Genomic DNA, 25759 nt, shown 5'->3' on the forward strand with positions numbered 1-25759 from the left:
CCCTGTGCATTTTACCATGGTTAGCTGCTTTGTCCCATACTTCAGTGAAACAGATACTCATTCAATATTGAATTTTATCGTATTGTAGATTATAGTACCCATTAGATAAGTGATATGACCAGTATTTTTTCCTCAGCTATATATGATCTTCTCTGAATCCTAAAGCAAATGACTCCTAGTAATGAGTTCACTGTTCTCTAAGCACTGAACCAAAAAATTCTATACCAACCCATTGTCTGTAAAGTGCCTTGAAAAATGAAAAAGTATTCTTTTAAGGGAGATATGAACACTAACACTAACACTACTCCCATTCCTGTCAAATAAAAGTTCTTAAGCCAGCCTGCTAAAGGAGACAATGACAGGGGCAGTTAGGTGGTGCAGTAGATAGAGCACCAGCCCTGAAGTCGAGAGGACCTGAATTTAAATCTGGTCTCAGACACTTAATACTTCATGGCTGTGTGACCCTGGGCAAGTCACTTACCCCTAATTGCTTCAGGGGGAAAAAAAGGACACAATGACAGATGTACAAATGAGATTATTTTTCCATTAAGCAATTAGACGGCATAAAAATAGTTACAAGAAGTGTTTTTCATAGTTATTGTTTTTCTGGCCAAAATAGCATCCCTTGTCCCAGGAGGCTAAAAGCTGCCATTGCTATAGATGGTATTTCTCTGGACACTTATTACTAGACTTTAGAGACATACTTTTCATATACAATAATATATGTAATAAAGCTACCATTTATGCATATTTATACACTTCCTTGGTAATCCTATAGATTTTATGTATTATACATGTGTTATATGTATATTATATACATATATGTATATATCTTATATATATATATATATATATATATATATATATATATATATATATAGGCAATATATGTAGTGTTTTACCTTAAAGTGCTATATAAATATTAGCTGTTTTTAATATAAATTTATACATAAAATCATAATTATGCTGACATGTAATTACATATGATAAATACTTATGTATAAAAATCTACTGGATCCTCACAACTCTGTGAAATGGGTACTGTTATTATTCCTTTTTTAAAATATGAGGAAACTAGGGAATACAAAGCTTAAATGACTTATCCAGTGTCACAAGCTGTTAAGTGTCTAAGGATGGATTTCAATGCAGGTCTTCCTGACTCCACATTTACTTTACCCATTTTATAAAAGTGAAAATAGAGTCAGAGATATAAAGTAATTGATCACACTTAGAAAGCTTCAGAAGCAGGACTGGAAACCACATCTTCCAGACTATAATTCCACTCTTTTATCCAATTTGCCAGAGATCTTTGGCATACATAGGAGACTTTGTGCTGCAAATCTCAAGAGGCTCCCAGCAACTCTGTTAGGCAGAGAGTAGAGAAAAATTGTTGGCCATCTTTCCTTCTGCCTTATCTCCTTTTTCCTATTCCAACAGATCAGACTAGGGAGGACACAGGGAAAAACCAGCTAAATCATTTTAAAGTTGCTTTCCAGAGTCTTGAGATCCAATTCCTAGTCTCAGATGTGTAGATAGGGATAAGACCTATGATTTCACTAGAAAAGAATATTCCCAGATGAGGAAACTCCTTCTCCCCATATAAAATAACAACTTCTTTCACTCTTATAGACATCATGATAATAAAATAGATAGAGCATTGCTCAAGAAATCAGGAAGACTTGAGTTCAAATTCCACTTCAATTATTTGTTAACTGTGTAATCCTGAGCAAATCATTTCATCTCTGTCTCAGTTTCCTCAAATGTCAAATGGTAATGAGTAATAAAACACCTACTTCTTAGGGCTGTTTTAAGGACAAAATAAGATAATATTTGCAGAGAGCTTTGCAAACCATAAAGCATTATATAAATGCTAGTTGTTATATAGTCTTAAAGAATTGTCTAGAGATCTGAGAAGTGACAGTTGTGGCCATGGAGGGTTTGGAGTGGAAATTTAAACATAATAAGTTTTCGTAATGCAATAAAAGGCTCAAATATAGCCCTTTAAAAATCAAAGAAAGAAAGAAGAGAGCAAGGAAGTAAAGTAGGGAGTGAGGGAGGAAGGAAGGAAGGAAGGAAGGAAGGAAGGAAGGAAGGAAGGAAGGAAGGAAGGAAGGAAGGAAGGAAGGAAGGAAGGAAGGAAGGAAAGAAAGGAAAGAAAAAGAAAGGAAAGGAAAGGAAGGAAAAGAAAGAAAGGAAAGGAAGGAAGGGAAGCTCAGTAACTAGTTCAGGGTCACACTATCACATATCTCAGATGGAACTTAAATCACAGTCCTCCTGTTTTCAAGGTTGGGTATCTATCCAGCAAGCCATATTTCATCTCCCCAGACATGGGACCCAAAGCAAATCACTCTCTGGGCTGCAGTCTCATCCTCTGTCAAAGAAGAATAATGGCAGTCTCAGAGGGTTGTAGAGAAGATCAGATGAAATTAAGGTGTGAAAACATTTTGCATGGATATTATTATGTAATTGTTCGCTCTTCTTTCATTCAAAATATTTCAGAAGATCTGAGCCTAGCAGGAAGAGAAAACAGAAAGAGTTACTGGCATTTCACCAATTTTCTAAAATAGTCTAATATATTGGATTAAATGATTTGGTGCTTCCAAAGTCCTCTTCATTTTTTCCACCAGAAATATGACTTGCTAAACTTTCCACTCATTTGCTTTAGGACAAACTGACTCCTAATAAATCACCTTTCTCACGTAGGAGACAGCATCTTCTTCAGTGTACACTTCAGCACTCACACCACCTCGTCTGCAGCGTGCCTTCACAACAGGATTTGGAGGAGGAGGAGAAATCTCATCGTCATGGGAGTCTGACTGGGAACTCAACTTCTGACGGGCCAAGATTTGCTTGCATTCCTCCTAGAAGAAAATAATCCAGATACTTAATGGAAGTTGCCCTGTTGAAGTTCATACAATGGTACAAATAAAATGCTTGAAAATACAATTTAATCTAATGATAAAATAAATAACCTTAAGCTTATTTTAGTTATTTTAACTCTTAAAATAGAGATGGGGTCTTTTTTTAAGCTGCCTTGGTCAAAAGAAGAATACAAAGCCATGCAAGCAAGAAACAAATATCGTTCCCTGCCCAAGGCCAACAAGGAGACAAAATTTTGAAATTGGCCATTTAATTTCAATTTTTTTTGATATCCCATGATATCACTTGTCTCCTAAGGACCAAGTATATTCATAATCCCTAGAATCCTTGGATTCTATAATTTATTCAATCATATCCAATCAGTGCCTCATGCTCCAAATTAATCTTTTATTTCTTCCCTATTCTTAATAATCTTATGGGAAAACTCCCATTTCTGTAGGCTGTGATTTCTATGAGATATTAGAAAAATAACAGACTGAATCAAGCTTCATTAATCTGTAATTGACTGATTGCTTGTTTAGTAGCTAGCTCTCTTAGGAATATTTACATTTTAAAAGAAAATGCAGTAAAATCACAAGAATATTTTATCTTACATTAGAAAACTATTTTTATGGAAGACCATTCATCTTTAGAAGAAAAAATAAACAAATTCAATATCAGGCTTTGTCCAAAAATTTTATATAAATTATATTGAAAAATACAAAAAATTTGCTTACCTTTTTTTAAATTAAAAGCAAAGGATATAAAAAATTATTGAATAAAATCAGTCAATAAATAAAATAGATATTTCAGTTCTATATTATCTCCAGCTAATGAAGTGGAGAGGAAAGAGAGATAGGTGAGAAAAATTAAAGCCAGAAAGTTTAAATTAGAAAATCACAAGGGCAGAGAAAAAGAAAAAGAAAAAAAGAGACAGAAATAAGGGTAACAACAGATTTAGAGGTATTACTCAAAGGACACAGCAAATGTTTTGCCCAGGGCAGGCCAAGAATATTCTCATTTATAATCTACTGATGACTGAATGCTAATTGGCAGACTATCCATTGCTCACAGTTCTTCACCTGTTCCAACCTTTAAATCTTTAGAAATTCTATCTGAATAGGATAATTGTATTGTTGACTAGAATAGAAATGATTCTCTGAAAGGGTAGCAGTAGTTACCATAGCAACATTATACCAATGGTCATATAAAATCAAGTCAAGCTGCGAATCTCCATCACTATTTTAATTGGTAGAGTTTCAGGCAGCATTGACAAGAAATTTTAGAGGAAAAGAATAGGAAAACAAGCTCCAGATTTAAAAATTAGGAGAGTTGAATTTCCAAATTCAACTCAGTGAATTTGGTTGAATTACTTCACTTCTCAGTCTCTGTTTCCTCATTTCTCACTAGAAGTATTGCATTTCTATCTCTTCAATGTACCACAAAGAAGCCTTAATATATTAAAAAATTTCTCCCTAAATCTTTTAAAAACTTTACTAGCTTAGAACTGCACCATGACTTTTGGGACAGTCTATATACCAATAGGAGCTGACTCTTTGTTTAGGGGGGAAGGAGAGACCTATTGAGTGCTGGATTCTGACCAAAGCTTTAACTACTTTCTCCAGCAATTGTCATTTGCTTATCCAAAGACCACTAACAAGAGCAGCTAGATCTAAAAAGTGGATCTTTCCAATGCAGTAGGAAGAAAATACAAGCCTAATTCAATAAAGAGAGAGACAGTGAAATCACAGCCTATAGTGGAAATACATAAGGTACCAGTGGGTATACTCCAGCTCCCCTAGAGACTACAACTGTTTTTTTCATCTTTGGCCTTCCAAACTAATTACTGTTTCCCACATGTTGATAGACTGAATCCCTAGTGCAACATTCATTTCTCAAAGTTATTTTAACCATTCGGTTTTACAGAAAGAGGAAATGAGTGAGAATTAATTCATAAGGGATGAAACCACAAATGAATATCTTGCATTATTGGCATGCATCCACTATTTTAAAGGCTTAGAACAAAAAACAAATGATTAATCAATGGTTTGCCACCTATCGCTGTGAATGTCTGGCAAACCCAACCAAATTTCTTATCCTTAAACTTATCTGCTCTCATCTTTTCTCATCCCACTCTTTGAAATTCTCTGGAATGCTTTTTTAAATGTTGTCAAAATGCCTGGAATGTCTTCCTAACTCCTATCCATCAAAGCATCTCTTTTCTTTTTACTGAAAATTCACTGAATTTCTTAATTTCTGGGGAGCCTTCTTTAATTTTATGGGTTGGCAAAAAAGGAATTCACCTTTATGCAACAGATTTCATAATCATCTTTTTGCAGCTTCATTGTAAGATATAAAAATAGGGAAAGAGAAACACTTGCCTGCCTCCTCTCTTTCCCATACAAATCCCTACAGAAAGGAACAGTGATTTTCTTTGTCTTAAAATATTTAGCAGATTGTGGACATTCAAACAATATAAAATCAACTGAGTCAAAAAAAAAAAAAAACTGGGAAGGGACCTGCTTCATCAAAATAGCACTTTTTTATCTTTCTTTTGTTGATAATATAAAACATGGCTGGCCATTTCTCCAAGATTGATTAGTCGAACTCCTTACTACTTGTGCTCTGATAATTTTGATGCACTAATATTTATAAGACCTCTTCTTATATAATCTCACTAGACAAATAATTCAGACTGTGAATAAAAAATAATTAGACAAGATATCTGGGGAAAAAATTCAATTTTTAATGATTTGCCTAAGATAATTCCATTAGATTTTCAAAACTCTTAAGTCAGAGGCCAAAACTGTATTATGTACTATGTTCTTTTTCCTTCCAAACCATTCACATTTATCATCAAAAGGGAATGTAATACATTCCTCTCTGAATACTGTGATAATGACACAACCTAAAAGAGGAGGTACTCTTAGAACAGAAAGAGATTTCCTTCAAGTATCTGCCAAAGTCTCATCTGTGAATCTTAAGTATGCAATATACCACTACATGAGAATTATTTAATTTAAAGTTAGATTAAATTTTAGACATCATCAAAATAGACCAACCTCTTCACTAGAAAATGAGAAAAGTGAGACCCAGGGGGATTATTTATAACTTGCTAAAGGTCACACAAAGAGTAAATAGCTAAATCAGGATTTGAACTGAGATCTTCTTATTCTAAATCAGGTACTCTCTACCATATCATGCTGCCTCTCTAAAGAGATTAAATTCTTAATTTAATTAAATCCTTAAGACTGGTGATTCACCAAACACCTCACCTTATATACCTAGGCAGTGAAATACACTGACTTGAAATAATAGGTTCTGGTGAAATATTTCATAGTTCAATTCCCTTGTTAAGAAACAAATTTCTTATTGAATGCATTGGTTCTTAAATGAATACGTGGTTCATTTTTTCCAAATCATTCATTTGGCATTATATAGAAATGAGCTCTGCTGAAATTATCTTTAAAAAAAAATGAAACCCAAACCAAAAAATAATGCCTTCTCCTATTAATAATACACATGTAATCAGTTTCTTTGGGGGAAAAAGATAACTTATCAAACATCTGAAGCCTCAAGATGAAATGCTGCCCAAAAATTGAAAATATCACATTTTGAATAGTTGTTAATAAAGTTGCAATAAACTGATGAATTTACATATAATATTTTGTCATTTATGTATTTTGTGATCCTCACTAGGATTCAGTGTTATAAATTTTAATTCTAGAAATCAAATAAACCTTGCTTCTTCAGAAATATTCTATCCTAGAACGAGACTACCTCTCAGGCAAAATTAAAAGAGTTTGGCCATCAGCAATGACTAAGGAAAATATATATTTGGGTATTGGGAACTATCTGATAACAGAAGCAATTTCCCCCCTGAAATGATTCATTTTCAAATAATCTTATTCTACTAGCCTGCTATCAGGAACTGCTATCAGTTTGTAGCAAAGTATTCCATCTTGTGAAGAACTGGAGTCTACTTTAATATTAAATGGTAAAAGATAGAATATCCTTTTTTAAAAATCCTTTAGGAGGAAAATTGGATTGAGAAATGCTACAATCAGTGGTTGTCACTGTTCCACAAAGTCTACGTGATTTAAGAAAAATTAGACTAAAAAAAAATATAAGTAAGTTACCCAGCAATTCATTTAGACAAGTCTTCTCCACTATATACTATCTTCTTGGAAATAGAGCAAAGATGAAGAGATCGTTCTGCCATATGCTGCAATTTGTAAGGCTTCTGCTATTAATCTCAGGCCTCTCAGAAAACTAAAGTTTATGCAATCCCATCACTAGAGTTCTTGATGGAATTTTTGAAGCAGCACTAGCTTAGCAGATTAGCTAAAGAGCAATTCTGCAAACACCAGTGACCACCCATCACTTGTGACAACTTCCCATAGAGAACACACTTCCAAGTAAACACCTCACTGTTCTGTTGCCATGACAATGAACAATTTCATCCCCTCTGTGGATGGCATAAAATTTATGCTTATGCAGAGAATAACATCTTAAATTCCTGCTGGTTATTTTTTAAGACTTAACTTCACATGTGGTATCTTAATTGTGGGTGGGGATAAGAGAGAGAACCTAGAACTCAAAAATATTAAAAACAAAGGAAAAACAGTTAAGCAAAAATCCCAGTTAGAAGGAGTATTTTTGAAAATGTATAAAATATAATGTCCATGCAATATCCTCCACCCCTAACAGCTTTGAAAGCAGAGGTTATCTTTTGCCTTTCTTTGTATCCCAGAGTCCAGCACAGTGCCTGGCATCTTGTGGATGATGCTCAACAAATGTTTATTGATTGACTACCAGAAGGAAGCATGTTTCATTATGTGTTCTCTATGACCATTATTAATCTCTTAAATGCTCAGAGTTTAGCTTCTTTTTGCTGACCTTTTTATTTACTCTGTTTCAATCATTTTGTGTACCAATCATTCAATTAGTTTATTTCACTCTAAATCAATTATTCCAAATCTTTCACATGTCCCTGAATTCCTCATATTTGTTATTTCTTACTGCACAGTAATATTACATTGCATTCACATACCATACTTTTCTGATCTTTTCTCAAATGATAAGTACTTACTATGTTTCTAAGTCTTTGATCAAAAACTGCTGCTAGGAATATTTTGGCATATATTAGATCTCTGTTTCTACCTTTGATCGTCTAGGGCAGGGGTTCTCAAACTGCTGCCCACTGAGGACTTTTATGCGGCCCTCCAGGTTATGGCAAATGGGCTGAGGGGCGGAGACAGAGTGAGCTTTTATTTTTATTGTCTGAGGGACAGTGAACTGGCCCCCTATTTAAAAAGTTTAAGGACCACTGAGGGCATAAGGACATCAGCTGGATGACTGGATGAGAGAGTGTAAACATTTTGGTCAGTTTTTTGCATAATTCTAAATGGATAACCAAGATGTTCTGACTAATTCTGCCTTTCCTCTCTGAGTAAATGATCACTATCCTCATTTAGATCCTGCCTCTTTCTTAGACATCTGTAACACCGTCCTAACTGATCTCCTTGTCTTAATCTATTCCCCCTCTGATACTTCCCACACACAGCAGCCAAAGGCATATACTTAAAGGAAAAGCCCAACCATGACACTCCTCTTCTCAGAAAGCTCCAGTAGCTCCCTGTGACTTTCAGAATCAAATAGAGACTCTTCTAGTTGATATTTAAAGCCTTTCATGATCTGATTCTAACCTACCTTGCCAGGTTCACTGTACATTTTTTCTGCTCTATGAATTCTTTAGTCCAGTCAAAAAGGACAGCTTGTGGTTTGCCATGGGTATCTCTTCATCTCTAGTCCCTGTACTGACTGCACCCCATAACTGCAATGCTCTCCCCCTTCATCTCCACGTTATAGAATCTCTGTTATTGTGTAATTATGACCGATTCTTTGTGACTCCATAGTTTTGTCCATGGAATTTTCTTAGCAAAGATACTGGATTGGTTTGCCATTTTCTTTTCCAGTGTGTTCCTATTTTACAGATGAAGAACTAAGGCAAATAGGGGTTAAGGGACTTGTCTAGGGTCACAGAGATAATAAGTGTCTGAGGCCGGATTATAACTCATGTTTTCCTGACTCCAGATTCAGTGCTCTATCCACTGCATCACCCAGCTGTCCCTAGTTACTTTCAAATCTCAACTCAAATGGTAGCTCCACTACATGAGGCCTTTCCTAATTCTACCAACTTCTGGTACTCTCCTTATGAAATAATTTTCTCTTTACTTTCTATATATATATCTTACATTTACTTATATGTGTGCATTGTTTTCATTCAAAAGAATGTAAGCTGCTTTTTTGGGGTTTTGTCTTTCTGTCTTTAGCACCTTGAACAGTGATTAGAATAGCAAAGAATAGGCATTCAAAAAATGCTTTTTGGGTTGAATGCTAATTACCTTTCTTCCCAAAGCTCCTCCAAAACTAAGTCTATTTTTGGTCATTTTTGCCAATTTTTAAAGTTTGTATTTCTCTAACTACATGCATTAAGGATTTTGAATATGTTCATATGATCATTAACAGTTTATAATTCTTCTTTGGGGAAGTATTTATATCCTTTGACCCACATAACTATTGATTATGGTTATTGGTTTATTTTTGTGTCAAATTATGTGTATGTCTGTCAATTTCTCTTCTATCTCATTGACTGAACTGATACAAAAGCAAAATGCTTTGTGAAATGAAAATGATTTACTTTAAATTAAGACAACTCTGAGATACCACTACATACCTGTCAGATTGGCTAAGATATCAGGAAAAGACAATGATGAATTTTGGAGGAGATATGGGAAAACTGGGACACTGAGACATTGTTGGTGGAACTGTGAACTGATTAAACCATTCTGGGAGAGCAATATGGAACTATGCCCAAAGGGTTATCAAACTGTGCATACTCTTTGACCCAGCAGTGTTACTACTGGGCTTATATCCCAAAGAGATCATAAAGGAGGGAAAGGGACCCTCATGTGCAAAAATGTTTGTGGCAGCCCTTTTCATAGTGGCTAGAAACTGAGTGGATGCCCATCAATTGGAGAATGGCTGAATAAACTGTGGTATATGAATATTATGGAATATTATTGTTCTGTAAGAAATGACCAACAGGATGATTTCAGAGAGGCCTGGAGAGACGTACATGAACTGATGCTGAGTGAAATGAGCAGAACCAGGAGATGATTATACATGGCAACAACAAAACTATATGGTGATCAATTCTGATGGATGTGGCTTTCTTCAACAATGAATGGATTCAGACCAGTTCCAACAGTTCAGTAATGAAGAGAGCCATCCACACCCAGAGAGAGGACTATGGGAACTGAGTTTATTTTTAACCACAAAATAGAATTTTCACTCTTTTTTAAAATTTTGCTTGCATTGTTGTTTTCCTTCTCAGGTTTTTTTTTCTTTCTAGATCTGATTTTTCTTGTGCAGCAAGATAACTGTATGGATATGTATTAATATATTGAATTTAATATATATTTTAATATGTATTGGAATACCTGCCATCTAGGGGAAAGGATGGGGGAAGGAAGGGAAAATTTGGAACAGAAGGTTTTGCAAGGGTCAATGTTGAAAAATTACAGGGGGCAGCTAGGCGGTGCAGTGGATAGAGCACCAGCCCTGAAGTCAGGAGGACCCGAATTCAAATCTGGCCTCAGACACTTAACACTTCCTAGCTGTGTGACCCTGGGCAAGTCACTTAACCCCAGCCTCAGGAAAAGAAAAAAAAAAAAAAAAAAAGAAAAATTACCCATACATATGTTTTATAAATAAAAAGCTATAATAAAAAAATAGAGAAAGACAAAAAAAAAAAAAAGGAAAGAAAAGGTAACATTTATCAACATTGTCAAAACCTGCAGAAGAACTAAATATTCATTGCTATTAGTTATTTTTCAGGAGTTAATGGAGATCAGTGAAAGCCAAACAGTGATTGAAATTTATCTGGAATATCAAGGTTGTTGAGCTAACTGATTAATGATGAGAAAAGGGAGAACTTTTTACTTAAATTGAGAATCCCCTGTGAAAAGTCCATCAACTGGTTTTATAGACCCCCTAATTTTAATGCTGTCCTATTGATTCAGCCTATTCTCTTTGATTCTACTGAATCACTTTTGTTCACTAAATTATGAAAACTATAGACACAACCAGTTCACCTAAAGTCCTTCCCTAACTCAGTGGATAGCATTTTCCATCATGAGTCTTCTAGAATTATTTTAGATCATTGCATTGTGGACAAGAGCTAAGGCTATCATAATTGATCACTGCACAATGTTCCTAATACTGTTTATGTTCTGGTTCTTCTCACTTTTTTTATTTCAACTGCAATAAATTACTTATGTAATAAAATACTTATATGTGCGCCTGCCTTTCTGCCTCAATGACAGCCAGAAACATCAGATAGTGGTACACTTGGAGTCAGAATGATTTATGTACCAATCTTTTCTCTCATATTTACTAATTATGTGACCACACACAAGCCAATTAAAGTTGTTGAGCCTCCTCAGTTTTGCCATCTGTGAAATGGGAATCATATCTACAAGTTACCTTAACAGAGGGAGGGAGGGAAGGAGGGAGAGAGAGAGGAAAGAAAGGAAGGAAGAATAAAAGAAAAGAAAAAAAGAAAGAAAGCATTCCAGGTAAGAAGTGATGCATGAATATAGGCACTGGATCAAAATACCCACAACAAGTTTTCAGAGCACTGAATCGATCAGCTTAGTTGGAATGAAAAGTTGATTTTGAGAAGTATTATAGTAAAAGTATGATAGAAAAGATGGGGTCAGATCACTGAAGGACTTCCAAATTTTATATTTCATGAAATAATAAAACATTGAGGGATGTTAGGTTCTTACTAAGTGTTAAGTCGGTACTTAATAATTCTCTAATTCCGTCCTTTAAGGGAAGATTTACCCCTCTGAACTTCTGAGGAGGAGTTTACATATTAAATGGAGTTTACATAACCTTTAAAAGGAGCAAGTTCATTGGTTGAAGTATTTTTCCCACAAGCCCATGAGTTATCCCACGCCCATTCTCTGGGAGGATAAAAGAGAGCAGTATTGGGTCTGGAGTGAGTCGAGTCTGGGCCAGAGTTGGGACAGTGGCCTGGAGGAGGAGTCTGGATTGGGGAAGGACAAGAGCTGGAGGAGATTCAGAGCGCTCCCAAGAAATCTGTTCACAGAGAAAAGATTTTACAGAAAAGAGATCTCCTCCCAGAGAAGGATTACAACTGAGAGAGGACAGGACCTTGACAGAGGACAATGGAAAAACATTAAAAGTTTTTCAACAGGAAGAAACATTCATGCAAGTGGCATTATTAGAAAGTACAAGGCATTGTGGCACAGTACCAAGAACTCTGGTTATGTTCTCAAAGGACTCAAAAGATCAAATCTCAACTTTGTCCTTACTACCTTGTGTGATCTTGGGCAACTTTGGGGATTTTGCTTGAGTAATGAGGCTAAATGGGCTCCAATATTCTTTTTTCAGTTTTAGATCTATGATCCTAAGAATTATCTCTTAGCACTGTTTAGAATGCCTTTGGTTAGGAGAAGACAGCACAGGCAGGTAGATTGGGTAGGAGTTGGTTGTCCTCTTCCAAATATGAGATTTTAGGGAATTAAATTGGGTGCTTGAAGAATGGACAGAAAGGAAGAGCAAGCAATTGAGAAATATTATGAAGTCTGACTTCTTCCTCTTCTTTGCCCATCACATTTAACCACCAGATTTCTACAGACTTGAAAAAGTTTAGCTCCTGAGAAAATGGTACTGTAAATAACATAAAATCTATGCTACTGGTCAAAAGCAAATTCAGTGTAGACAATAGGAAAAGCACAGTACAAATCCACTGTACAATGAAAAAGCTACTGACTTTAACCACCAAGGACCTAGATCTATCACTTACTATTTGAGATATTTTAAGCAACTTACTCAACCTGTCTGATCTTACTTAGTTTCCTCATTTGCAAAATGCAAATTATAAATTAGATGGTCTCTAGGGTCCTTTCTGATTCTAAATACATGATTCCCATAATCCAATTTATGAAAAAAGCTCAATCCACAAGCCCTACTGAAGTTTAAAAGGGGAAAGAAACGGAAATAAGCATTTTTATATTAGCTATCCTAACTAACCATTAGTTAAGTGCTTTTCATCCTCCGTGAACACTCCTAATAAAGTCATCTCTGCATGGCATTATCTCAACCCCAATACAGGTCCTCACCACCTCATGTCTGGACCACTGCAACAGCCTGCTGGTTGGTCTACCTCTCATAAGTTTCTCCTCATTCCAGTCCATCCTCCACTCAAAAGTCAGTGACCATCCTTAAAGAAAAGTTGTGACCATGTTATTCCCAATCCCAATCCAATTCAATAAACTCTAGGGGCTTCCTATCACCCCCTGGATGAAATATAAAATCCTCTGGCATCATAACCTACCTTCCTCTACATTTCCAGTTTTCTTACACTTTACACACACACACACACACACACACACACACACACACACACACCCCTCTACAATCCAGTGATACCAGCTTCTTTGTTATTTATTGAACAAGAGACTCCATCTTCAGACTCTGAGTATCACTAGCTGTCCCTAGTGCCTATGTTTTTCTCCCCTCCCCCAACCTCATTTCTACTTCTTGGCTTCCTTCAAGCCTCAGGTAAAATTCCATCTTTTATAAGATGTTTTTTCCATTCCCCCTTAATTCCAGTACCTTCTCTTTGTGATTATTTTCAATTTATTCCATATGTAGTTTGTTTGTAAATACTTGTTTGCATGTCATCCATCCTTTTAGATATAAACTTCTTGAGAACAAGACTTTCTTTTAGCTTTATTTATATTTTCAGGGCTTAGCATAATGCCTGACATAATAATCTCTTAATAAATATTTACTTACTGACTGCTAATTCTGTAGCGTTGGTGATGCCACTAGATTAAGTTAGTTTATCACTAAATTGACTACAAAAGAAAGTATGAAAAATTAAATTACAATAGACTTTTTAGCTTATTTTAATATTTTCATTTATTTGCAAAATTAGAACATTAGAATTGCCAAAGACTTTAAAGATCATCTACTCTAGCACCTCAATTCATAGGAATCAAGGACCCAGAGATATTATATGATCATAAAGCCAAAATGAATTCATATATATCCTGATTCCCATGTCTGGAGAATTACAAAAAAAAATTTTCCACCACTAAGTTATAGTTAGGGCAGAAATCTTTCAGTGACAAAAAAAAAAAAATGTTGCTTTGTTTAAAAAGTCATTTTTTCCCTTTACTGGCAGGAAACATTTAAAATTATTCAGGATATGAATGACAGAAAGAATGAATCTTTGGACCTCTGGTAACCTTAGAGAACTGTACAACCAGTCAGTTTCTTGATACCTATTGTATTCTGGTTATCAGTCGAGAAGACATAAGGTGATGATGCTGGATAACCTTTGACCAAGAGCTTCCTTTAATAACACAAAACTTAAAAAAAAATACTGTCTCTTTCCTTTCTCCTCTAGCAATTCCAGGAAGAATCCCATTTTCGGAAGCTCTCTTTCCTGTCCGTTTTCATGCTTACTCAGTGTCTGAAGGACTCTGAACACTAAAGTTCAACAGGTCATAATAAGTCTCCAAAGGGCAAGACATCTTCAAAACAAGTCTGGGAATGCATTTTCCAAAAAGCATATTTTCCCAAAAGCCAGAAATTACCATTTAAACATGCAATATATCCCAAGGGAGATTATCTTAGTGCAATTCAGAAGGTCCAATTAATTAATTGTATTTTAAAACGAAATTCAAGACAAAATTCTGACCAAAGATTTTCCCCTCTACAGAAGGAGGAAATGAACTCCAGACTTCTAGAACTTCCATGTTAAGAATGTGAACTATCCTGAATCCCAGAGGGCAATATCTCCTAGTGAGGGTCTAAGGAATGTAAGATTTTCTTGCCTTCTATTGTGGACCTATAACCCTTGAGGGAGTTTGGGGCTAATTCATAACTCCTGCTCAATTCTACTTTTCATTTTAATTTTCTCATGTAGACATGACTTATTAACTTGTTTTTTTCTAAGAAATCATATTTGAAATGGAAATAGAGCTTGGCTTCCTTTCTTTCAGCTATGACTGATAATGGACCAAAGACTGAAGACTTTCAGCAAGAATGTCTAGACTTCTGCAGGAATAAATAAATAATTTGATAAGACATATGCAATTTTGATTCCATACAAGACAATCTATTCCCTCCACTGCTGCCCTGTTCCATAACAAGAATTTTTTCTATCATTGCATTCAGTTGTGCTTTTAATATGTTGTAAAAATGTGACCTATGGGTCAAAGATTAAATTAACCTAAACTCTAAAATAACTATGAAAACAAGCAATTTCTACTTCCCACTCCCTCATTTCCTATAATAGACATTTTCAGGAGATGAGTTGAAAGTTGTACAGCAAAGATATATTTAAGAATATCTGTAGCTTAAGTGTTTTTTGTTTGTTTGTTTTTGTTTTTTTCTTGCTGTTTTTGTCTGCTTGCTTGTTTGTTTTGAGACTAGATCTCCCTATTCTTTTTAAGCTGATCATATAATGGCCACTGAGTCTTATCTCACTATTCACTGGCACAGAAGTTTTGACCCATTCTGTTTCTGACCCACCATAGAAGTCACAGTTAATGCAGGCTTTCAATGAATTTTATACTAACTAGTTTTTATAGGACTATGTCTTCCTCTTATATTTACTCTATTACTGTTTCAATCTTCACTGTACTTCTTTTTAAAATTTAGGTTGACTATTGAGTTCCCTGTGCATCCACACTATTATAGTCAGACAAAATTCCATTTTCCTTTTAATGAACTATTTTTCCTTTTAATTGAACTATTTTCTTTCTTGGGCTAGCTTTTGAACTTTCTGACCACTTTTTTCTGAACTGGGAAGTCCATTCCCATAGGCCTATCATTATTAGTCACAGGCAATATAGAACCTCAATATCTTTAGCCTGACTACAACTCAGAACTTCCAAACTCAGAGACTCACCAACTTCACCCACCCTAGTTGCAGGAATCACATCCGACTGCCACCAAACCTGGTTTTATCTCTGTTTTTTCTTAAGTATTATGCTTTAAACCAAAACCACACTGATTCTCATTGATTGTCCACCAATAGGTCCCAGGTCAAGCCCTATTTGGTCATTGTTTGGGTCCTGATTGACTCAGACTGAATGTACATAGTAGCAATCATTTCTGTTTTGGTCAGAAACCCAGAGGATTTGTTTATTCATTTAGATTTTTTTAACTAGATAAAAGAGGAGAATCTTTGCCTAAATTGCTACCTAACCTTAATCACTGAATGGGTAAAACCTCAATTAAATGAAAACCTACTGAAGAGACTTTAGCTTAAAAGGACCAATTGCATCCAGGGCCATCTCCAGTTATCCTGATCTGTATCTGGCCATTGGACCCAAATGGCTTTGGAGGAGAAAGTGAGGAAGATAACCTTGCACAGCCCTTCCTCACTTAAATCCAATTCACTTTGCATCTCAGAGCATCACCTCCTAAAGGTCATGGTTCTCTTCAAGAATAAAGTTCAAATAACAACAACAAAAATTGTTACCTCCTTTTTTTTTTTCCCATAGGAACAAACAACAACAAAATCTGTCTCCTCCCACTTTCTTTATCCATAGCTTGTTCTCATAGACAGAAGTAAACCACAGGAAAATGAGTTTAATGTCCTGTCCCTTCCTTTTGTAATTTTTAAGAATAACATGTATGAGGATTTTGGGAAGATGGCAGAGTAGGCCAAAAACTTTTTCCACTCTCCAAATTTCCTCTTCAGAAAAAAATAAAATAGAATAGAACATTGCCTCAGAGAGAAAGTAAAACTGAAATAAACAGAAGTCAGAGGAAAGCAGTTGTTCTCCTAAGATAACCTAAGAAGACCATAGGAAAAAGCTGACCTCCAGGGGCACAAGTTCTGCCTGAATAGAATGCAAACCCCTCCAGACCAACTCTGCAGAATCAACAAACAGCAAGCTCTGGGGGCAGCTGGAATTGGGAGTCAGCCTCAGCCTGTGAGCTGTATGCCAGTAGAATACTGAAGGATATTCCACAAACAAGATGCATGCAGGACTGGACTGCAGCTACTGGGGAGAAGTAGCTACCACACACCTGGTGAGTGCAGTAATTGGGGGTGGGAATGGAGGGAATGTGATGGGACTGGAGGAAAGGTGGGAGACTCTATTGGCTATGGGCAGCAGCTAAAGAGCAGAGTCCCGTTTCAGGTCCAGGGAAGAAAAGACAGCTGTTTGCAGCCACCAGAGGGACCTCAGGCAAGATAAATCTCACTAGTGACTCTTATCTGTGATTTTGAAGTGGAGCGTCCAAGATAGAGACCTAGAATAAACCTCAGAAAATAACATTAAGAAAGCTCTAAGACTTGGGGCATTATTTCCCTTATCTATGAAATGTGATCTAATGTGATCACACTAATAGCTACTCAAATAAAATACAACACACACACACACACACACACACACACACACACACACACACACACACACACACAGCAAAAGAGAAAGAACCCAACCAAAGATAGCTACTCTTAGGATAGAGAAGACCAAGGTTCAAATTCAGAGGAATACAATGGAACTTTAAAAAGCCACTCGTTTTTCAATGGAAAATAATAAAAGGTCCCAAGTCCAAAAAAAAAAAAAAATTCTTAGAAGAATTTTAAAAGAACTTTAAAAGTCAAATAGAAATTGGGAGAAAAAGTTAACTATAATTCTGAATGAAAAAAATGGACATTTAGTGATTTGAAGATATTAAAGTTTTTGTTACAAAACAGCATAACTTAAGGGAAATTTTGATACATAAGATTGAGGAGAAATATAATTAAGGACCAATTATAAGGTTCTCAATAAGGTCAAGTCATTTACTTCTTATATGTTAAAATACCAGTTCTTTTATGACTGTCATTTTTACTTAAAAGGCTTGAACTAAGTTAAATGTGATGGGATTATTAAAAAAAAAAATTGTGTAGGGAGAGATAAGAAAGAATAATTCTCATACAATAAGGCAGAAAAAAAAACTGGTACAGAAGAAGTTAGTAGAGGGAGGGCATGGAGTGCTAAAATTTTCCTCTCATCAGGATTGGATTAAAGAGAAAACAACATATATATAAGAGGGTATAAAAAAATCTTCTAAATTGTGGGAGAAATAGAAGGGCAAAGGGATAAAATGGGGGAAGAGAATAAAGGAGAGATTCTTGGAAGGAAGGATGGATAGCTTAAGGAATATAAGGAAAAAGTAGAGGAGTGAGGAGGGGTAAGAACAGGTTGAGAAGGATAGTGAAGGAAAGTTTTAAATGTGAATGGGATGAATTTACCCACAAAATGGAAATTGATAGCAGATTAAAAATTTGTATGGGAAGGAGAGTGAGGAAAATAGGAAGAAGGAAAATAAACAATATGCAATTACAGCTTAGAATGTGAAATGGAAACAGTAGATTAAAAATTCAAATCCAACAATATGCTTTCAGGAAATGTTATAAAAATGAGAGATACACATAAAGATATTATGTAAAAAATCAGGGGAATAATAATCAAGATCTCAAACAAAGTTAAAGCTAAAATAGATTTAACCAAAAGAGAAAAATGGAAACTATACTATATATCAGCCATATTAATCATTTTTGAACTATTTAAAATAATTAGAAAGTGTACATTTGTAATATTGCTGTGGTTGTGGAAATGATGACGCAGTAGATTGAGAAAATGTGGAGACTTGGACTTATGAAGGAAAATGCTATCTACCTTTAAAAAAAAAAAAAGATAATTGGAAATAAGTATAGTATAGCCTTACATATAAGTATATGAATGTATGTGTACATATGTGTTTGATTATAGAAATTTATATATGTGTATGCATGTGTGTGTGTATATATGTGTGTGTGTGTGTGTGTGTGTATACATACATCTTCAATTAATAATAGCCTTCTTGGGAGGAGAAGAGATAAAAAAAGTGCACAGAAGAGAACAAAAGAAAGCCTACAAGGAAGTAAAGAAAAGATAAATAGCTCTGAAAACAATGTGTAGTATTTATTATATGGGCTTTCTTGAAGTGGAAATTTATTGCTTTCCATCATTCTGGTTCACTTTTCTAGAGTTACTTAAACCTGCTTCTAGCTTTCCAAAAAGGGAGAGGAGGAGCACTAAAAGTGAACAATGCATTCCAGTTTTGGTATGATTTGAGCAGGATACAGCAGATACTGTATCTTTTTTTCCTTTTACTCTGCCTAAATATTATTAGCTATTCTGGCTGCCATATCACACCTGGTCCCCATGAATTTCAATTGAAACAACTAGAAGTGTTTAATGAGCCTTAGAAGTAGGGAAAATGGGAAAAATAGGACAAGATTAAAGAAAGCCAAAGGTGACCTGATCTTAGAGAAAAAAAAAGAAAAAAACAGAATGTGAAATCCATGGGTCTAGATACTTTCCTTCAACTCTTGAGAAAATTTGCAAATGGACCATTAAAGAGATGATAGACTGGCAAGCATCTAAAAAAAAAGGAAGTTGGAATTACAAAGAGCCAGCATAGCTTAATCAAGAATAAATCATGCCAGTTTAAACGTTTCCTTTTTTGATAGGATTACTAAACTAAATCAGGGAAATGTTGAGAATATAAAACTTGAAGTTTAGCAAAGCTTTTGATAAAATAACTCATAGTATTCATTAGAACAGGGAGAGACATATATTAGATGAAAATTTTGGATGGCTGATTCAAAGAATAATTAATGCTTAAATCACAATATTGCAAATCTTTAGAGGAGTACAGTGATCTGGGCTTGATATTCTGTTTAACATTTTTATCAATTGTTCTCAAAGGAACCTGGAAAGTCCTTCATGAACTAAGTAAAGTGAAATGTACTATATACAAAGTAACAGTAATGTGAGATGATAACCCGCGAATAACTATGCTATTCTCAGCAAAACAATGATCTAAGACTAAACTGTAGGACTTATGATGAAAAATGTTATCCAAACCCAGAGAAAAAACTGATTGTGTCTGAATACAGATTGAAGGTACTTTTTTTCCTTGAGGGCTTTTTTGGGGGTAGAGGGAGACTTATGTTTTCTTTTGCAATATGATTTTTATGGAAATGCTTTATATAACTTCACATGTACCTATTCAGTTGCAGTGGGAGGGAATTAAGGAAGGAGGAAGGGAAAGAATCTGGAACTCAAAGTTTTAAAAACAACTATAAAGAATTGTTTTACATTTAACTGGGGAAAACTAAAATTAAAAAAAAAAACTAAAATAAATTTTATCAATGACTTACATAAAAGTAGAGATGACATGCATAGTAAGCCAGAGAGGAAACACTAACATAATGGGTAGGTGAGGACAGCAGCTACAGCTCAAAGTTCAAAAACTGCCCCTCACTTGTTTTCTGTAAGTCTGGCAAGCTAAGAGTGGTTTTTACATTTTAAAATACAAAATTTATTCCTATTTGTAATGATCAAAAATGAAAGACTTGGTTCATATCAGTGGTTCAATGATCCAAAGCAATCCCAATAGACTTTGAACAGAAAATGCCCCCTGCATCCTGAAAAAGAACTATGGAAATTGAATGTAAATCACTACATGCTATGTTAACTTCTTTTTTTTGTTTTTTTAATCTCTCCCAAAGTTTTTCCTTTTGCTCTGATTTTTCTCTCCCAACAAGATTCAAAAAAGCAATGTGTAGAAACACATAACATACAAAATACAAAAATAAATATTTTTAAAAGCTAGTCTTAGTTCATCAGTAATAGAATCACAGGCAAGGGAAGGCCTCTGTAACATTGAACAATAAAGACCATATTCAAAAGCCCCTTGACAATCCAACTAACAATTGAACTGAATAGAATAAGATAAAATTCAGTATGGGTAAATATACTCTAATACTGGAGTACCAAAAAAAAAAAAAAAAAAAAAAAAAAAAAAAAACACCTTACAAGCATAAGATGAGGGAGGTATGAATAGGGAGAGTAGTTGGTCTGAAAAAGATCTGGCAATTTTAACTTATCACAAGCTTAAAATGAGTTTAATGTGATTGTGGTGGGTAAAAAACCCCAGGCTACCTTAAGAAGGGAATTATTTTCAGTAAAATGGAAGCAATGAGAGTCCCACTATACCCTGCCCTCCTCAGACTCTTCTATATCATTCTGGACACCAGAATGAAAAGTCCAAAGGAGGGCAATCAAAATGAAGGACCTTGAATTCATGTAATATAAGAATTAGTTAAAGGAACTAGACATTTTGGCCTGAAGGAGACTGACAGGGGCCATACATGATAGTGGCCTTCAAATATTGAAGAGGAGATGGGATTGAACTTGGCCTTGGAGGGCCTTAACTTAAGAGTTAATTTAATATTGATGTAAGGAGAAATTTCCTAACAATCAGAGCTATCCTAAACTGGAATGTGTGAGTTCTACCTTTTTTGTAAACCTTCCTCAAAAATCAATTAATTAATTTATTTATTTAAGGAAAAAACAAAAACAAAAACCTGTCATTAATGCATTGTTTGTGGAGTTGTGAACTGATCCAGCCATTCTGGAGAGCAATCTGGAAGAATACCCAAAAGGTTATAAAAACTGTACATACAGCAATGTCACTGCTGGATCTATATCCCAAAGAGGTCATAAAAGAGAAAAGGACTCATATGTGCAAAAATGTTTGCAGCAGCTCTTTTTTGTGGTGACAAGAAACTGGAAATTGAGTGGATGCCCATCAGTTGGGAAATGACTGAATAAATTATGATATATGAATGTTATGGAATAGTATTATTCTATAAGAAATAGTGAGAAGGCTGATTTCAGAAAAGTCTAAAAAGACTCACATGAACTGATGCTGAATGAAATGCACAGAACCAGGAGAACATTGCGTATAGTAACAGCAAGATTATATGACGATTAAGTATAATATACTTTACTCTTCTCAATAATACAGTGATCCAAAACAATTCCCACAAACTTGGTCTAGAAAATGTCATCTGTATTCAGAGAAAGCACAATGGGGACTGAATGTGAATCAAAGCATGCTATTTTCACCTTTGTTTTTCTTTTGGTTTTCCCCTTTTGTTTTGATTTTTCTTTCACAACATGAATATGGAAATATGTTTAAAATGTTTGTGCATGTATAACCTATATCAGATTGCTTGCTGTCTTGGGAGAAAGGAGATAAAAAAGGGAAGGAGAAAAAAAATTTGAAATTCAAAATCTTACAAAAATAAATTTTTTTCAAAGAACCTGTCCGCTATTGTTACAACAGGAATAAGTAATGGAGGCAGGAGTAGAAGAAAATCTCCCAAGTCAATATCCAAAATTGTAGAGTATGACAGCCCTGTGGGGAAAATTTTTTTTTTTTTTTACAGAAAGGATTTTCTACTGCCTTTAGATCACACCATTTAGATGGACTACTTTCTCCGCTAAGAAGTCCTATCAACAGATAGGATATCTCTTGAGGAAAACTTGTCCCCTGCTAAGCCCCAACAAAGCAGATAACTATCATCTTCCCCCAAATAAAGGGAGACTTGAGTTAAAGATTTTTCCACTTAAAACAATCCAACAAGTGGGCTTTTTTTAAAAATATAAACTATTATTTCATCACCAAGTCATGAAAAGTTCACATCAACTTCACAACTTGACCTTAAAGAGATAATTATCGCTTTTAAAACTAGATCAGAAGAAATCATTGTTATGCTTTTACAGCAACATCTGGGAATTGGAATTTTCAGGCTGCCAGAATTATAGGCCTTATCATGCTAAAATTCACAGCTGTTTGCCTGAGATGTTGGCAAAAAACAAGATTCTGTCTCTCATACTAAACAGGAGGACAAGACCTTGGAATCTAGTATGGGCAGCACAAATTTTTAAATCATCCACGTCCCTGTGACATGCCACTCTTGCCCAACAATTTTCTTCCACTTCCAATTTTGCAAGCTTTCAGAAAATTAGGAGGTGTGATTCCATCCCACTGGGGAAGCTCAAAATCTCAGCACATTCCAGACAAACCCCAGGTGCAGAGCTGTCTGCAGATTTTTTTTTTTAAATACTGGAACCCCAGACATAATTTTAAGGCATATAAAATGTAAATAGGGAATACTAATTGCCTCCCCCATTTTTTTCACCATCTGACTGAGCTTTCAAAAAATATCAATTAATAAATTGACAACTTAGCCAGTCAGGTCCCACAATATATTGTGGTCCTCTCCTAGCCACCCATCTAAAAGAGTCTCAGATAAAGTCTGAGAAGACTTAATCAATTCTAATTCTATACCTTTAAGAACAATCTCAGACCTGTGAGACCATACACATCCTGTACTGGAGCTAACCCAACTCCCCTAGTTAATCTCATACAACCCATCCATTTCTTAAAAGATTCTCTGGGTTGGGAATGAACCAGGGTCTCAAGATAGAGGCCGTTTAAGGCCTGATCTTAAGAGAAGGGGGAAAAAAAGACATTCTTTGTTAAAATATTCATGCCTCTGCATTTATTTAATTGTTACAAAGTCCAATTTTCAGGATACAAGGCTGCCCTTTATTCCTAGTTCCAAGAGTCTCAGGTATCAAACTCGAAAATATTTCTATGGCCCAAAGCTGGTTTTATGTGTAAACAAGAGAAAGAAGAAAAGGTGGGGAGGGCAAGGAAAAGAGAGAGGGAAGAAAGGAAGAAAGAGGAAGAGACAGAGCCAGAGAGACAGAGATAGACAGGAGAGAGACAGAGACAGGAGGAAGAGGGGAGAGGAAAATAGAGACAGAGATAGAGAACTATGATGTCTTAAAAGTACAAAGAACTGAAGCTATAATTATTTTTCCTCCTTAACCACTAAAGGAAGCAAGCCTATCTATTATAGTTTATAGGATCATAAATTCTGAGCCAGACAAGACCTTAAAGAAAATCTAGTCCACTCCCTTATTTTAGAGATGAATATTTTTCGGTCCAAAGATATGAATTGGCAGAGCTGGATATGAACCTTACCCTTTGACTCCAAATCAACTATTCTTTCCATTGCCCCACACTGCCTCCTACATGGCAATTATGAGATATCTTAGTGTGGATCTCCCATGCTAGGGATAATTATGGTTAGTTTCATTTATTAAGGATAAACAAAATGCATTTTATAAATAAGTCTCTGAATCTTAGTCACCTTGGTACCTGGCACATTTTATATATATATATGTATATGTATATATATATATATGTATATGTATATGTGTGTATATATATATATATATGTATATGTATATATACATATAATTTTTTAAATAGCATTTCATTGTTCCAAATGCATGCAAAGATATGTTTCATCATTTCCCTTTGCAAAGTTTTGTATTCCAAATTTTTCTCCCTCCCTTCTCCACCACTCTCCTTCCCAACACAGCAAGCAACCTGATATGGGTTAAATATGTCCAATTCCTCTAAACATATTTTTCATGCACGGTATATTTTTAACAGGTTTGGTAGGACATATGGATTCTTATGTACAGTTATTTGATTGAATCCTAAATCAATAACAAAATATTAAAGCTAGAAATAACTCAAAGCTTGTGTTCTACTTCTAGTTTTTGTTTGGAGAGAGTTGTGGGAGAAGGATTTGGAGCATCTTCATTTCTTTTCAAGTTATATTCCTCAGGATTTCTCTATCATTCCCCAGAAATCTCTTCATCCTAGGTACTTATTCCGGACCTGGACTTCATCCAGCAGAAGTCCTCTCCATTCTTGCAATACCCAATTTGACTGAATGGTTCCTCCCAGAACCTGCACCTATGGAATCTAGTACTCTCCCTAGGATGAAATCCAGACTTCCCTATCATTAGCCCCACATAATATACCTTCCTCTCACCCCACTCTCAGTTTTCTTTTATGTGTGTCTTCCCCCATTAGACAGTAACATCCCTAAAAACTGGAATTATCTTTTTGCTTTTATGTATTAAGCATTTAGCACAATGCTTGATACCTAGTAGATTCTTAATAAATGCTTATTGACTGACTGACAGAAAAGAGAAAGAATTAAGTTTAATAAGGCAAAAGACATTTTGAAGATGGTTTAGACTTATAAAGGAGGTCAGAGGTTGAATGCAGGAAAGGAAAATTAGGAATATTTGAGAGAAACCGAGGAAAATTAAAAAAAAAAACAATTTCCATGTCCAGATTTTATTTCAGTTCTGTGAGGGAAAGTAAGAAAAGAAGCAAGATTAGAGAATAAGGTCTTAAATAAAGAAAAGAATTCAAAGAGAAAGTGGTAAATAAACAAGTTAAGTTAAAAAAATTAGGTTAAATAAAATAAACTGGAAAATAATTTAAAACTTAATCCTATAATAACATATAAAACTGTTGAAACAAAGGAAAGATCTCAAGTGAGGCATTCAAGATATTAAGAGGCGATTTTTTTTAATTCTGTAAAAAATTTTAACAGGATATTTGGGGAAGGGGAGAAAAGTAAAGCATCACTATCTCAAACCATTCCAAAAAGAGGCTAAGAATTTCAATCAGTGTGTAGAGTAAGGTAAAAATGTATAATTAACTTGCACTGGATAATGTTTATTTTGTTTGTTTTTATTTAAGCCAAGATCAAATGAACATCAAGAGATTAAAAGGAGATAAGGGCAAATGTTCTAATTTTCAAAAATGGAAGAAAATAGAATTTGTAAAATTTGTAAAACTGTTGGGAGCTTGACTTTGATTCCTGGGGAAAATCTAGGCCATATTCATTAAAGAAATGGTTAATGAACATGTCTAGAAAAAAGGAAATGGTAATTACAAAAACTAGCATAGCTTCATAAAGAACAGGTTATGCAGAACTTGTTTTCCTTTTTTTTTTTTTTTTTTTTAATGGGGTTACTAGTCAACTAGTATGTTACTGGAATGTGTA

The 25759-nt window shown here is 35.0% G+C and overlaps 1 protein-coding gene across 3 annotated transcripts in view; it reads right to left on the reverse strand.

Annotated features, from left to right (window-relative positions):
• PRKAR1B (protein kinase cAMP-dependent type I regulatory subunit beta) overlaps positions 1-25759 on the reverse strand; it is a 242001-nt gene that overhangs the window by 197998 nt on the left and 18244 nt on the right. For 2 of the 3 annotated variants that reach the window (XM_074281089.1, XM_074281091.1), the window contains one exon: positions 2691-2861. In XM_074281089.1, coding sequence (XP_074137190.1) covers positions 2691-2861 — 171 coding nt within the window. Of the gene's footprint in view, positions 1-2690; positions 2862-8571; positions 8738-25759 lie in introns of those variants that run through there. The other variant, XM_074281090.1, reaches the window with a different exon arrangement.

The sequence above is a fragment of the Sminthopsis crassicaudata genome, chromosome 1 (assembly GCF_048593235.1).
Source record: "Sminthopsis crassicaudata isolate SCR6 chromosome 1, ASM4859323v1, whole genome shotgun sequence".
Classification (NCBI taxonomy): Eukaryota; Metazoa; Chordata; class Mammalia; order Dasyuromorphia; family Dasyuridae; genus Sminthopsis; species Sminthopsis crassicaudata.